The sequence below is a fragment of the Etheostoma spectabile genome, chromosome 24 (genome assembly GCF_008692095.1).
Source record: "Etheostoma spectabile isolate EspeVRDwgs_2016 chromosome 24, UIUC_Espe_1.0, whole genome shotgun sequence".
NCBI lineage: Eukaryota > Metazoa > Chordata > Actinopteri > Perciformes > Percidae > Etheostoma > Etheostoma spectabile.
Window position 1 is genome coordinate 9,306,788 of NC_045756.1, and position 15,350 is coordinate 9,322,137.

General features: G+C 44.7%; 3 protein-coding genes across 4 annotated transcripts in view; 1 reads left to right on the forward strand and 2 right to left on the reverse strand.

Annotated features, from left to right (window-relative positions):
• Positions 1 to 617, forward strand: part of si:ch211-246m6.4 (transcription factor 15) — a gene marked incomplete in the record, with an annotated part of 2,586 nt that extends 1,969 nt beyond the window's left edge. The window contains 1 exon segment of the mRNA XM_032506595.1: positions 1 to 617.
• An 806-nt stretch (positions 618 to 1,423) lies between these two features.
• Positions 1,424 to 10,866, reverse strand: bzw1a (basic leucine zipper and W2 domains 1a). 2 transcript variants are annotated; one of them, XM_032506559.1, is made up of 12 exons: positions 10,725 to 10,866; positions 9,261 to 9,334; positions 8,183 to 8,359; positions 7,658 to 7,752; positions 6,998 to 7,063; positions 6,525 to 6,660; positions 6,027 to 6,136; positions 5,296 to 5,466; positions 4,406 to 4,552; positions 2,953 to 3,091; positions 2,083 to 2,205; positions 1,424 to 1,674 (listed from the first exon to the last, which is right to left on the reverse strand). In XM_032506559.1, the coding sequence occupies exons 2-12, from the start codon at positions 9,322 to 9,324 to the stop codon at positions 1,643 to 1,645; spliced, it is 1,260 nt and encodes a 419-aa protein (XP_032362450.1). In that variant the 5' UTR covers positions 9,325 to 9,334; positions 10,725 to 10,866; the 3' UTR covers positions 1,424 to 1,642. The 2 variants fall into 2 exon arrangements, with proteins under 2 accessions (XP_032362450.1, XP_032362451.1); XM_032506560.1 differs by lacking the exons at positions 9,261 to 9,334; positions 10,725 to 10,866 and having other exon boundaries at positions 7,747 to 7,752; positions 8,183 to 8,260.
• A 946-nt stretch (positions 10,867 to 11,812) lies between these two features.
• Positions 11,813 to 15,350, reverse strand: part of aox6 (aldehyde oxidase 6) — a gene marked incomplete in the record, with an annotated part of 18,571 nt that continues 15,033 nt past the window's right edge. Inside the window, 9 exon segments of the mRNA XM_032506482.1 lie at positions 11,813 to 12,142; positions 13,139 to 13,306; positions 13,621 to 13,809; positions 13,973 to 14,038; positions 14,118 to 14,232; positions 14,378 to 14,430; positions 14,535 to 14,609; positions 14,969 to 15,097; positions 15,206 to 15,301. Of these exon segments, the coding sequence (XP_032362373.1) occupies positions 12,092 to 12,142; positions 13,139 to 13,306; positions 13,621 to 13,809; positions 13,973 to 14,038; positions 14,118 to 14,232; positions 14,378 to 14,430; positions 14,535 to 14,609; positions 14,969 to 15,097; positions 15,206 to 15,301 (942 nt within the window).

Consider the following 15,350-nt stretch of genomic DNA (forward strand, 5'->3'; position numbering starts at 1 on the left):
TCCACCATCGCCTTGTTTACATGTACACCTGTAGGACTTTGTACATATATAAATATAGATTTATTTTTGGATTAGAACCAGTAATAACACTGAAAAGCACTTTGCGTCCACGCCGCTGTGCTTCTGAACCCTGTGTTTTGGTTGAGCTGTAACCGGAGCCCATGTGTAAAGTTGCACCTGACGGGGGCTATTTCAGTCCCACGAATTGAATCAACTACCCCCACTCCCCCCCCGCCAAAAGACATAAACGCCTCGTCACCCTCCCATGCTGTCAGTGGAGATTAAGGTTAACTGCAGCTTGATTTTGAAGATGAAAAAAGGTTGAAATATTTGCAGTGCATCGTTGCAATCTATCACTTAAAAAACAAATTCAAATTTAACAGTTATTGTGTTGGCACGGCGTGCACAGAGCATCAGGTTCTGGAGAATATAGAAATGGAATCCTGAAAGGTTGCACACTACCTCAGACGAAGGCCTACCTCTGAGTCTAATGTGGAGCGGGACTGGAAACAAACCTACTTGAATACCTGACAATTGTGTCCTTTTGCACAAAATGGCAAATTCTGAGAAGCTGCTTGAAGATAAATGTATTTTTGTAACAAAACAAATAAAAATGAGAATCGTTGAACCATCTGGTTTGTCTGCAAATGCTCGAGATGTATTTTTTTTTCTGAGCTTCTCTCACATATACAACAGGTTCTACCTGATGCTGAGGAACCCCTGCACACACAGAAAACCTGCAACATGGAACCCAAACACGCCCTGGAGGCGAGCGCGGCTGGTTGCCTTAGCGACGCCGCAGTCACCTAATGGGACTCCCACACAGAGCGTGGAAGGTTTGACTTCTAGTTCATGTTTGAATGCACCGTTTCCAGACATGAGGCCGGTGTTAATTACAGCTCAAGACGAGGGAAGTCTGGTCTCCCGGTCAGAGGACAGGGACGGGGCTCCTGTCCCGCCGAAACACTGACACTTTGGAGAAGAAGCCAAAGAACACAGATCAACCATTTCAATAATCTTTTATTGTCATAAAAAAGTCAAATCGGTTTATATCAGATTAAAGAAAGTAGAAACCAATAGTAATAAGGAATTGCGGGGGGGGTGGGGTAGCGTGTTCTGCAGACTCATCTAGAACACGGGTGTAAGCTTACCCCAAAGTCACGGAAAAGGAGGCGGATTTAGGACCGCGACAGGAAGCCAAAAACATGTAGTGGGGGATGAAATAAAGAAAGATAAAAGGGGGGGGGGGGGCGGGGGGAGCGTTGGCAACAACTGCATTATCGTTGGCTTCATGGTCTCAAATATCAAATCCTGTCTGATGGGTACGAGCAGCGATATCGCTGGAATGTTTTGTATCCAAATTACAGAATAATAAGAATACTACCCCCCCGACAACAAAAAAAGAGGGGGGAGTATTCATCTGTTTCCGCTTCCACCGTGAGCCGCGACACAAACACATTACAGTTTTTCCTTTAGTTTAAATGTTTGAGTGCGCGTTTGTGTGTGTCTCTCTGTGGGGGGGGGGGATAAAGAAGAAAGGGGGAAGAAAAAGAAAGAAAACGTTCTACTGCTCCTGCTGCTACTTATAAAAAAACAAAAATTAATAGGTCAGAAAAAGAGCTCATCTGGCGTGCCGGAGGTCTTAGTCAGTCTCTTCTTCCTCCGACTCCGACTCTGCAGACAAAAACAGGGGATCAATCCATCATCATCATCCTCCTCCTCCTCCTCCTCCTCCTCTCACAGGCCGGATACACTGCCCGCTAACGGATGCAGAGCGGACGTTCTTACTACTTCCTCTGTCGTCAGGGACACTGGCGACAGAGGACAGAGCAGCGCTGTGGGGCGTCTGCTCCGGAGATCTGATCTACCATCTTCTATTTCTATGCTCTGACTAAAAAGGTCTATCTCTTTAGGGATCCATCCCATAATGTCACACTTAGAATAACCCGAGTCTGTCAGCAGCAGCAACACAACTTTTAGCTCGTCTCTAACTGATGAAACCTTAGTTTGGACATTTGACCCTTTTTAAAAGTCTTAGCAGGAACATTGTGTGGTTGATTTTATTGATTTTTGTTGGTTTACCTTCCTCGGCATTCTTCAGCCACTCCACGAATTTTTTCATCTGCTCGAGGAACACGCTCTTCCCCTTGGCAACGTGGGCATCGGTGTACCACTTCAGGATGGCCTCTTCACTCAGAACATCCGCTGTTAGAGACGAAGGACGGTGTCAAAGCTCACACACAGTCGCACGCCAAATGCACCCAGATACTTGTAAAGAGGGATCACTTAGCAGAAAAAACAGACCGCTTGTGGCTCGGATTACATGCATTACACACAATATTCCAGTTATTACCCTTATCCCCAAAAAAAGACGATATTCTGACTAAGCCGTTTCCATGGTTCCTCTAATAATCACGTTTACATGCAGCCCTGCAAAATACGTTTTTTTTCCAAAGTGGAGGACTTGTCGGAGCGTGTGAACACAACGTCCCTTTTCATTCCTTCAACGTCGGCTCATTTCTAAAAACCTGTAGAAAGGAGCCACAAAAACGCAGCATGACGCAACAAAAAAGTAGAAAGAAGCCACCAAATGTCTTGGGTAAGAAAAGGGCCTTTGGGAGGACATTAGGGCTGCACGTATGAGGAAAAATGAGATTATATTGTTGAAGATCAAGGTAACTATATAACACATCCATAAATAGATATTCTGCTGCTTTCAGTATTCTGTTAAATTCAACAAACTGTTTGTTGGACGTAAAACAAATGAAAGAAAATCATTTCCAACTTCTGATATGTTGCAGTCTTGAGGGATTTGTTTATTGCGCCAGTCGATATCAAGATGAAGATAAAATGATACATTGTGCAGCCCTAATATTTGACCTTTTTCTTGAAACAAAAACAAGCAACCCGTAAAGTTAGGATTGCTGGGCATGGAACGGTAGCAACACGGACCTTTGTAGAGGAGCACCACGATCTTCTGGAAGGCCTTCATGAAGTGGATGTTGTCGTAGCAGTACTCCTGGATCTTCAGCAGCAGGCTGAGCTCGGACAGACCCTGGGAGGTGAAGGCTTTCAGCAGGAGGCTGTATTGCTGCGGAAACGTGAAGAGGAAAGAGATGGACATCAGCACTCAGCTAGCTCTCTTATAGGAGTTAGAATGAGTGGAGTAACAGCATGTTGATGCATTAAAAAACATTGATTAACAACCAGCGTAAGCAGACACACTAGAGACAAAACAACTGTCTGTTAAAATATCTTCAAAAAATAAGATCCTTTTCTTAAACATTACATCCGTGAAACTGCCCACCAGACTCCAAGTAAATAATCAATCATTTTAGCATTGTAAAACACACTTCAAAACAGGACAGAAAGTATAAAAACAGTTTGGTTTGTCTTTCCACTCTTTCAATAATCTCCACTCCAATTTTGGTTGAAATAAACACAGTTTACAGATTTACATGTGAAAATATGTTTGCTCTATAAAGGCTAAAAGAAGTGTTCTTTAAATTGAGTGTGGTGGGTTAAGTGAGAGCTGTTGCTTCTAAAATGTCTATCTCTGTAGAGATCCATCCAATAATGTTGTCCTGTAGGGTAACATTACAGCTCGTTTAACTCACCTGAATGACTACAAACATCATAAGTCCTTATGGTTAACATGTACGGAAGCTGTTTCTCCCTGATGTAACCACTGTCCTGTAGGGTAAAATTACAGCTTGTTCTACCTGATGAGAAACATCTTGTCCTGTAGGGTTACACATATACCGCTAATGTTTCATTCCTCCACGAAGACAATCTGTCCTGTAGGTAAACATACACTTGATTTCAAATTCACCTGATGAATCACGAACTCGGTGTCCGGTGTAGGGTAATCCGTACAAACTCGTTTCTTCATACTCTCCAGAATGCATGATGAACAGATCTGTCCTGTAGGGTAACAGTAACCAGCTTGTTTGTCTACGCTGATGAAATCTCGTCCTGTAAGGGTCAACATTACAGCTTGTTTCTTCTCCCTGATGATGCACAATGCTAAAGTCCTGGAGGGTAACATCAGCTTGTATTCTACTTCTTTCGCCCTGAAAATGATAGAACAAGCCTGATCCGCTGAATAAGGGGATTCATTACAGGCGTTATGTTCTTCTCCGAAGCTGACAATCTGTCCGTGTAGAGGTACCATGGTACAGCTGGGTTATAATTCTACTAAATGCTGCACATCGTCCTGTAGTGATAACAGTAAGCTTGTATTCTACCTGATCTGAAAACATACTGTCCTTAGGGATCACAATTGACAGCCCCCCGGTGTTGGTTTTTCGACCTTATTCGAACATTGGCAGTCCTGGTAGGGGTAACATTACAGCTTGTTTCTACCTGATGCTGAACATCGTCCTGTAGGGTCCTTTAAGAGTACCTTCAAGTGTTTGATGGCTTGTTCGGTCACCAGCTCTTCCTTCTTGTTCCACTCCACGCAGCTCATCACGCTGGTCCAGATGATGTTGATCATGGCCTGCTCCGACAGGTTGGACTTCTTCATCTCCTCTTTGGTGAAGGCGATAATCTGAACCAAACACCGTTGGGTTAGTAACTGAAACTGATAACTGAAGTGATACACATTTACATTAAAGTGAATTAAATTAACTGAGAATTGGAACACCACTACAACGTGTCCAACACACTATACAGTGTGCTATTTCTGTGATAGGGAACGGTTTCCAACACAGCGAAGGCATAGATTTTCAATAAAAAGTATCCGCCGTGTGTAACGTTCGTAAGAAGTGAAGACATCAGCTAGACCCAGATGTAAACAGACAGAATCGGTACATCTCACTTCCAGTGTTCTGCTTTAAATCGGCGGGCCTGGCTGTTCATACCAGACGCACAAAGCGAGGCTTCTCTCCACTCCACAGAGCGTCTCTCTCTCTCCCAGTGTGTGGACTCACTAAGTCCCTCTACCTCTGTATGTTTTACTGTCTGTCCCTCCCTCCCTCCCTCCCTGTGTACAAGTGTCACCATCAGTCTCTGTGGGTAGGTGTGTGTGTGTGCGTCTCACTCTGTCCATCCATCAGTCTTTCTCTCTGTGTGCCTGCTCATGTGTCTCTAGTGTAGAGACAGCTGAGAAGTCAAGACAGCCATCACCACCATAAGCCTGGGCGTTTGATTTGAAAAGGGGTTTTATTTTGTAAAGTCTTTGGCTGCCCTCTGGCCTTCCTGTATGTGATTACCTGCCTAGCTTGATGTTTCTGTTGTTAGGATCGCTGAGAAAAGAGGAAGTAGTTAACCCCGACGCTGCAGCAAGCTCACCTCCTTCTGAGGGTCGCCGCGGGCCATCTGCTCCTGCAGCTCCTTCTGCAGCTCCTTGCGGGCGCCGATGGATTGCTGGTTGCGGGCGAAGTCGGACAACTCCTTGAGCCCGGCGTCGGTGAAGTACTTAGAAAAATGCTCGCAGCTCCGTTTGTTGGCAGGAAAGAGTTCCTGAGGGGCGCAGACGGTTTCAGGTTAGAGTTCAAATCAAATGATGCTGCACAATAACCTGGCAGAACTACGTAGAAATAATGGGACGAATGGCCAGGGTTCAACACTACGGTTGGCTTTCCACATGTACACTACTACTTTACACAGTTATTGGAAGTAAAGAAAAGTCAAACAAAAGGGCTTGAAAACCTGTCAAAAGCGTAAAAATAGGCATCAAAACTTAAGTTAAAATGTAACAGGTTTTTTTTTGGGGGGGGGGGCAAAATTCCAGGGAAAAACGTTATAAAAACCTAAAAAAAAAAAGGTCTAAAATTTGAAAAACAAATGGTATCAAAAGCATAAAAAAATGCTAAAAGCGCCAATTCTGTTTGCGATTGGCCAACAGCATATTCAAATCAACAGGCGTTGTCCGCCGGGTAAAGACAGCGGTGACATCATTTATGATGCGATGGCGCTGGACGGCGACTGGGTTGTTCTAGTTACTGTCCCCAGGCCGTCGGGCGTTACTGGTGAACCCCGACATCCCAAACATCGCGTCTTAGATTGACATCGTTATCTACCATAAGCCTGTTGTCCATGCCGACTTTGCGGAGACTGCCAGCAACAGAGTTGATGTCCTTCTCATTGATCCATGACTTGAACAGCTTGACAGCGAAGGCTGCAGATACTCCTGAAGGAAATCAAACAGAAAGACACGTTGGGTTTCTGTCGTCCTCTCCTGAATGCAAAGTCTCCCACGCAGAGGCTCCACCGCTACGTTTAGGTTTAAAAAAAAGAAGAAAAGAATATCTTCTGCTACAGATCCCCCTCTGCTCGTGATAAGTCCAAAATGAGAAAAAAAAAAAAAAAATGCAAAACAACAACTACGCGCAAAAACCCACAAAGAGACAACATTTATGTTTCCCCTGCTCACGTTTTTTTTTAAGTTAAAAAAACTTACCATTTTGAGAAAGGGAGACTAAAGCCCTCGCCAAACACACCCACCCAAGTCTCCAACAACCACTGCCTAACAGAGCCTGAGTTGACATTTTTGGGAGGACCTAGAGAGACCGCCTCACCCTCTTTGACGAGGTTCTCGTTGTAGAGGCTGTTGAGGATGGAGGCTGATATGTTGCCGTTGGCCAGCAGGATGCCCGTCAGCATGGCCAGTTTGTTGCGCTCCGACTCAGTGAACCCTTTAAGAAACAGCAGCAACTGCAGAGGACAGGAAGAGAAGACAAATGAGTTACTACCCTGTGGCATTGCCACTTTGTTATTGGTTTCATTATCTACTAATAATCATATGGGCATCTCTAATGTGTTGGGTTTGTGGTGTTATGGAGGCCAGGGTGAGCATATCAAGCTCTCACCTGTGCTGTGTGTTTGTGTGTGTCAGTCTATTTTTAATGTCTCGCCCGAGGACACGGCTGTTGTCACATGCAGTGTGATTGTAAACCTGTCAACGGGAGTTACTCAGCAGCACGTTAAAGTGACACCGTGCATCTCAGAGACGCCTCAAACCAGCACAACAAGCTGGAAGCTCAACACTCACCTTCTTGATCTCCTCTTCGAAACCCTTCTCCAGGTACTTGTAACGCCTGATCAGCTTGTTAAAAACCTATATTTTTGGGGGTGAAAAAGACATTTAAAAAAGTTAACTCTTTGCTTAAACATCTGCACATAAAATCTAATGTGTGTAGGTTGCCTTCACCAAGATCTGAAGTAAAAGAGGAATGTCCAATCAGGTGTGGCTCAATAAGTATGTTTACATGCACACGTGTACTTCAAATGACAATATCATACAAGCACTCAAACTAACACAGTGAGACCAACTTTCAGAGAAACGCAACCCCACGTCACACAGCGGGGCCCACTTTATTTTACTGCATTTTTTACAGCTTGCTGTGGTTGTTGTACACAAACCAAGCAGCCGACAGTTTAAGTGAGTCCGGCTACGGTAGGGATGCATGTCCAAAAGAAAAGAAAACGGCTACTTTTAAACATTAAAGACTTGTTGGAGCAGTTTTCCACTGCTAGAAAACAAAGAATCCGGTTTTTGCTACATGTAAAACGGGAATATTAATTGACTATATTCTTTCATTAGCCATGGAAACAAGTTTCCTAGGAATGTCTTCTTATTGGAATAGGGGCAAAAACGGGAATATTATGTGCATGTAAATGTAGTCACTGATGACTGATATTGGACATGTACCTGAGCGTATGCTTGCATTGTTTCCAGGTCTTCTTGTGCCGTGAAGAGGCAGAACTCCGTGCGGGTCAGGTCGTCGGATAGAGTCCCGCCCGGGGCTGCAGGAGAGAAAAAAAAAATACCAACATACGAGTCAAAACTGGAGCTACTGGCTTTAATAACACTGATGGGTACTTCCTGTCCCCAGCACAGTTTTATAAATGATATGGTTTTGCTTAAAAAGATGACCAGTCTGCATTCACATGGTTCTTTTCTGCCCACCAGATTAACATTCACACAGTCGGAGCGAGGGCTTCCATTCCTTTGACCTGTAAACTGCAGGGGGCCAGGGTTTGAACCACCAACCATACGATTGGTAGACCACCGCTCTACCCTCCTGAGCCACAGCCCGCCAAGTAAAATAATGCCCAATCATTCACAATGCATGTGTTTCTCACACTGCCCTTTAAAGTGCCTCAATTTATCGGTTTTTCAAATTTTAAAAGATGTGAAGGCTTTAGTGAAAAATGAGCACCACCAACAACTCACCCAGCATCCCGCCAGCCACCAGGATGTCAAAGAGAGTCTCTGCATAGCGACGGTAGTCAAGCTTGGCGCCAGAGGCATCAAGGAATTTCGCGACCGCTTCCAAATCAGAGCCAGTTTGATTCAAGCCTTGTACGATACTTTCTTGAAACTGAGTAGGGTCAAATCTCTCCTTTTCATCTGTGCAACAAAAACAAAGGGATTAGTCACATTGGATTCAGAACCACCACTTTATGTAATAAAGAAAGATTTGGACATAGACGTGCAGAGCAGAAAACGTGTAGCGGCGCCGATATACCGGCCTTTTAACAACGCGTGGACACGCGGCGGCATGTTCACATGCTTGCCCGGGTAGTTTGCGTGTATCTGGAGGATTAAACGTCTATCCACTAAGGCCGTATCACCCCTGGCCGCCACATGAAGAGAACAGCCCGGCCTGCGCAGAATCGATCACCGCCCAATGCATGCTGGGTGGACTAGTGTTCAACTTACTCTGGCGCCATGCACACGTGGGCAACGATATCCTCAAAAGATTGAGGCGCCGCAGGTTTGAGATGCAGGCGGCGCAGTTACTTTTCCGACGACTGCAAGCATGCCGCGTACTGTGTACAAGCGGATATCAGAGTCTGATAACATTTAAATGAAACAGGATGTGTGTTTATGTTACTTCCTGTTCAGACTCAAGACTGCAGGAAACTGTCCACATCAACCGCTTCTTCCCGTCCAATGTACAGGCGAGGCAAACAGTCGCGGAATTGCATCTTGCGGACTCGTAGCGTTTGATTTCTGAACACTGAAAAGAACGAGCATTATTATAATGAAGGAGGGGGAGGAGCGATGGGCGATGAAACCTTCCTTCCTGGAAGGAGTTTCGAACAGCTGACGTGTTCACGTGACGCTTAAGAGGAAAGAACGTCTCACCACTAAAACACCCCGTCGGTTCCTCTGTCCTCCCGTGCCTCCTCGGTAGGAGAAACCAGGACGCGAGGAACGGAGGCATGTGGAGGAGCCGAGGAGGCAATTACGAGACACGAGAAGCACCCTGAGTCTGCGCCTTTAGGCAACAACAGTGAACACAAACCTCTTTTCCTCGTCTTAAACCGCTGGCCAGTTAGCGTCGGCTTTTGCTGCTTTTGATTACTCATAAAAGACACCCTGAAAAAGGACAGAGAGTTCATATTTACTCAGAGCTGTGCAGGCTATACGTTAATGAGTCAACATCAGGTGCGTTTCCAACCTTTAAACCCCATCTACCCCTTTTTTGTGTCAAGTGACTGATATTGGTCCAGTATCAAGCTGCAGGAAATGTATGCCAATTAGCACAATAACAGTTTTTACCCTATTTCCCCAGACATTTGACACTTATTTTTAAAATTTGTGTCTTTGTGGGGTGTCGTTTTTATCTTTTTTTTTTCCTCAAATATTTGACATGTGTTGCTTTTTCCAATGTTTGTTGCTTTTGGCCATTTTTGTTCTTCCTATATCAAGTAATTAACTCGGGAAATTCCACGGTGATATATTTAAGTTAAAATGTTCTCTATTCACCTGTAATGTCTTCCTTTCATAAAAAACGTTAGCTTACAAAGGCAACGGAAGACAAACCGGACAAAGGACAAAAAGAGGAGGTACAATGGAGCGTGGCTGTAATTATTCAAATGGCTTGAAGCGTATATTTCTTCATAAGTGTTAACCTGAAGGGGTACTGTTGTGGTGACTTTATTATTATAAATAATCTGTTTGGATATTCTTCGAACTACCGCTGGTTAGCATTTGGCTAATGCTGCATTCAAGTTATGTTGGAAATAAAGTTCCCGACTGGGAAAATTCCCGTCAATTGTTTTGCTCGCATTTGAAATATTATTATTATTAATTGTAGTTTTAGGGTTAAAACATGTACACACATAGTGACATACATCACTTGGACAATGTATTATTAGCATTTCAACTGATAAAAAGTGTGGCAAAGCAATGGTTCAGTTCATTTAGAAAACAATAGCATTTATAAAGCGTTACACTGGGAATAAATACTGGAACCAGCTGGTGATTAAACGCTCTCAATTAAATGATAGCACATGTTCTTTATAGCGTCTATGCCGTTTCCACATTCCGATTTAAAGCTCATGAACACGCCGCAACGGGCAGATCAGAGGAGCGCTTGAATGCAGCGTAACTCTGGGCCTTGCCATGCGCCGAGCCTGCGCTAGTTAGCCGGGCCCGCTAGCTGGCTAGCCATGTACGTTATTTAAACACTGCTTACGTTACATTACACACAACGCGCTGAAAACCAACATGAAGCTCAGAGCTGAAATTAAACTTTACGTCCTGTCAAAGTGTCATCACGGAATTTGCATAAATATAGATACAAGCTTGAGGCAACGGCTGTGTGAGCTATAATAAGGCTAATGGTACGTGAAAAGCAGCGCCCATGATGGCAATATCCCCGGGTAAAAACGTCCTTTTACACTGTCATACCGACATATTGGCATCTTTACGGTGAGGTTGCGGTGCAAGACACCACCAACACGGTGGAAACAGAACCACTTACCGAATGTTATGCAGATATAAAACGGTTATTAACCAGGGGAATCAAGCCAAAGTGTCGACTCTCTCTCAGCGGCCCAAACAAAAAGACCTTTCCGTCAGGACTTCCGCAGGCTCCACCCTCTGCGCATGCGCGATTTAAAGGGGCTTTCCCACAGATGGAGTTAAACTTGAAAAGTCCACACATTGATACCTGTTACATTTAATTATTTTAATAAAGGAAGGGGGAATAGTACAGTGTATTTTTTATTTCAGCGTTTTACAATCATATCACTAAATATGTATGCAGTTAATTTGATACTTTTAAAAGGCAATGTTGATTTATTTATTTTAAATATCGGGTCACAAATGCATCAATTAAAAGGACCATCTATCTATCTATCTATCTATCTATTTATGTCCGTGTGTGTGTGTGTCCGTGTGTGTGTGTGTGTGTATACCTTGTGTGTGTCCAGTGTGTGTGTGTGTGTGTCCCTGTGTGGTGTGTGTGGTGTTCCCGTGTGTCCTGTGTGGGTGTGTGTGTGTGTGTGTGTTTCGTTGTGTGTTCTGTGTGTGTGTTGTCCTGTGTGTGTGGTTGTCCCTGTGTGGTGTCCTGTGTGTGTGTCCGTGGTGGTGTGTGCCCTGGTGTGTGTGTCCCTGTGTGTGTGTATCGTGTGGGGTGTCCCTGTGGTGTGGTGTGGTGTCCTGTGGGTGTGTCTGTGTGTCCCTGTGTGTGTGTGTGTGTGTGTGTGTGTCTGTCCGTGTGTGTGTGTCCCTGTGTGTGCGTTACGTTATGAAATTCAGAAACAGAAACATTGTTTCATTACGATGAAGACTTGGAGAACAGTTAGATACAGAAACAAAACATTAAAGAAAGTGTTGAAAAAAACATTTATCTAAATGTGACAAAAAAATAATAATCAGGAAAGCGTTGAAAAAACTAAAAATCAACAAAAACCTTGGCAAAAACACGTCAGGAAAAAGTCACTAAAAAGGTCAAAAAATAGTGACAGAAATGCCCAAAAAAAACATTGAAAAAGAGTCAAAAAAGTTGGAAAGGCACTAAAAGTTGAATGAACACACTGTGTTTATTTAATAACTGTTATTTATCCTTTAATTACTGAAATGATATAGTGGTATAGCCGGAGCAAAAACAGTGAAATACATGTGTTATTAAATCAAAAAGCTAATTTGTACCATAATTGATTGCAGTCTGCCAGGGTTTATGTTGAAGCATGTGCTTCTAGTGGCCTGGACGGAAAGAAACACTTCATTCATTCATTCATTCATTCATGCATTCATGTAGAGTATAAAGTTCATTATTGGTTCATTATTGTTAGTGACAATCAGTCAAGCTTTAGTTTGATTACTTAACATTCTCTTTTAGATGTTTTAGATGTTTAAGGCCCACGGTTTGAGAGATCCCGGTGTGCTGACTGGAATCTGGAAACAAAATGATAAAACACAAACTAGTAAATCAATAGCCGTCATTTCATTATGCTTTGGTATTTGCAATATTTGAGGGTTTGACAATGTGTTTTCATATTGGAACAAGATACGGATACCTTTTGTAAAAGAGTAAAATCCATTTTTTCTCAACAAGAAACTGCTTTGAGAGATCACCAAACCCACCAGACTCCATATAAAAAACAATCGATTTAGTGTGCATAGAGTCACAGTATTTTCACACTGTTGGAACAGTAGAAAGATGAATTTTCCCCTTAAAGGTTTGTCTATGGAGCCCCCCCCAACAGGTTTCTCTATAGACCCCCCCCCCCCCCCAGCTCCTATGTTTCCTTGTGTCTGACCCCTCCCTCAGTCAGACTTTCTCTGTTCCTCCGATGCTGCTTTTCCTATCTTTCTGTTTCTTTTTTGCCAGCTCAGCCATGACGACAGTGTGAAAAACTCCCTCACTACCTTGTTAGCCGGTTCCTGATTGGACGTATGTTTGCAGTGCCGTGAAGCAGTGTGTTACAGACCTGATATCACGCCATACTTTCTGATGCTGAGGCCAGCGGCTCTCTAAAAGTTGCAATGGTGGGGCGGGTTCTGCTCACAGGCGCTAGTGGGGAGCGAGACAACCACCATTCAACTCAAAATAGTCCTATAACCCTTCCAATGACTCCAATGAAATTAAGCTAAAAAAAAAACCTGCATAGTTCCCTTTAAGTTTACCTCATTTAAAGGCAAACTTACAGGGAACAGCATGTGTGTATACATGGCATAATACACTGGAGGCACGTTAGGGAGTCTGGCCTCTCATTGGCTACAGCTCTGCATAAGTTGACTTTTGGGAGAGCGTGCAGGCCCTTTTGGCCGCTGTCAGCAGACTTCGCTCATACCGCTGTTCTCATAGGGGATGAATGGAAACACCCGGCTCCGCTGCCTGTGGTAACCCAGCATTACTGTGGACCACCTCCAGTGTTTCAGCGTTTTTACCTTCTGGGTGAACGGGGAGGCACAGGCCAGACAGGCCCTCTCCGGAGTCGCGGGGCTGTCCAGGGGAAACGGGCCCACGAAACCGGACTCGGAGCGGGCTGCCGCCACGGCGTCCTTGATGGCGAAGAACACGGAACTGCCCAGGAAGAGGGCGGGTTCTCCAATACCCTGCAGAGCCAAATCATACCCAACATCGGGCCCAGGTCAGACCAAACGTGGACCCATGCCACTTTCAAAGTGTCGTATTGTCTGTACAGTCATGTTGATTTTAGAATGATTTTTTTCTGTTACGGGTTTGTGTTGTGAAACAACAGATTGTAGCATTATGCCCACAATAAATTTACCCTTGGGGGACAATAAAGTGTATACACACACACTTTTCCACCTTTGTCTTGTATTGAGTCATATGTGCTTCCATGGGGATCACATATAGTGCACTCTAAACACAACAAAGACAAGTGTATGGTAGCGTGACCCCTGACCTTTGAGGAGTAGATGGCGTGGGGGTTGTGGGAGTCCGGCAGCAGATAGACGTTGAAGCGAAGCGGCACGTCGCAGACCGCGGGGATCTTATACTGAGACGGGCCGCGAGTGTACAGGAGCCCGGAGGGGGAAAACTTCAACTCCTCCAGAGTGTAGAGACCCAAACCCTGCATGAACGCTCCCTCAATCTGATAGGAGGGAGGAAAGAAGGGAGAGAAAGAGAGGAAGAAAGGAAGGGAGTAAGAGAGACCCAGGAGTAATGTTGACAGGAACAGTTCTTTAAAAGACTCAAACATATGATGTGGCTCCGACATCATGTAAAAGGTTGCCTAACCCCTGGACTAGACCCACCTGGCCGATGTCCATGGAGGGGTTCACACTCCTACCGATGTCCATCACGATGTCCGTCTTCACCGTCTACGAGACACAAAACAACAAGGTTTTTTCAGATTGTGAAGGTTGCCCCGGGTTACGGTGGGATGTTGAAGGTTCTGACCCTGTAGTCTCCTGTGAGGCAGTCCAGCTCCACCTCGCAGAAACATGCTCCGAATGTGAAGTACGCGTAGGGCCGCCCCGCCATCTTGTCCCAGTCCATGTAAAGGTCCGGGCCTCTGGGGACACACAGGAGGAGGGTAAGGGCCATCCACACCAAGAACCAGAACCAGAACTATAAAAATAACTGTAATAGGTAGATAGGAAGGTAGGTAGGAAGGTGCGTAGCGGTGGAGGTGGAGCCTGACTACTTCTCTGTCCTACCTGTAGAATCCAGTTGCTGATAAACTGATTTTGTCAAAAAATGCTGCTTTGACCTGAGGTACAAATGAAAGAAATATGTGTTATTCAAAAAGCTGGAAATTCCAAATTTCCCACCACAGCAATCCCCGATAATTAAAGGGTTAGGGTGAAATCGTACCCAACTCTCCCATGATCCTTTGGGGTTCTTCTGCCTGATTGGCTCCAACCGCTGGTACAGAGTCTGGCAGGCGTTCTGAATCAAAGACATTTAAACTAGTATTATTCTCAGGTTTTTAAACACAAAATATTCAACGCACGTCTGCAGACGTAATAAAGAATAAAGAAACGGGGAACTGGACTTTACCCAGACCAAAAATATTTGATATTATTCCAATTTCTTGCATTTCTACATATGTTTAGGGACCAACAGGATACAAAATCCAGGAAATAATTAATGCCAGAAAGAAAAGTACTGAAGTACGTATAAGAGAGGATGTCTTACTTTCTTGTAAAATCATTTTTATATTTTATAGAGTCAGAAATGTTGACCATCAGAAGGTGCGGGGGACCCAAACACGAATATTCCCCGGTGGAAGCTACACCCTATCTCACCTGGACCGCCATGCCGTTAGCGTCGGTGCCGAAGGAGGCGGCCGACGGGCAGGTGTTGGGAACCGTGTTGGTGCTGGTCTCGCTGATGTAGATCTTAGAGGGGGGGACACCAAGCTCCCGACTCGCCACCTACACAGGAAACAGGGGACAAAGCCCCAGCTGACATTTGTTTTTGAATGTTCCGGAGCAACGGGCGGAGCAGCTGGGTAATAAAAGATAGAAACAACGCTTTGTCACCTGTTGCATTTTAGTGTGGAGTCCCTGTCCCATCTCCGTCCCGCCGTGAGAGACCAGAACGGAGCCGTCCTTGTAGACGTGGACCAGAGCTGCAGCCTACACACACACACACACACACACACACACACACACACACACACACACA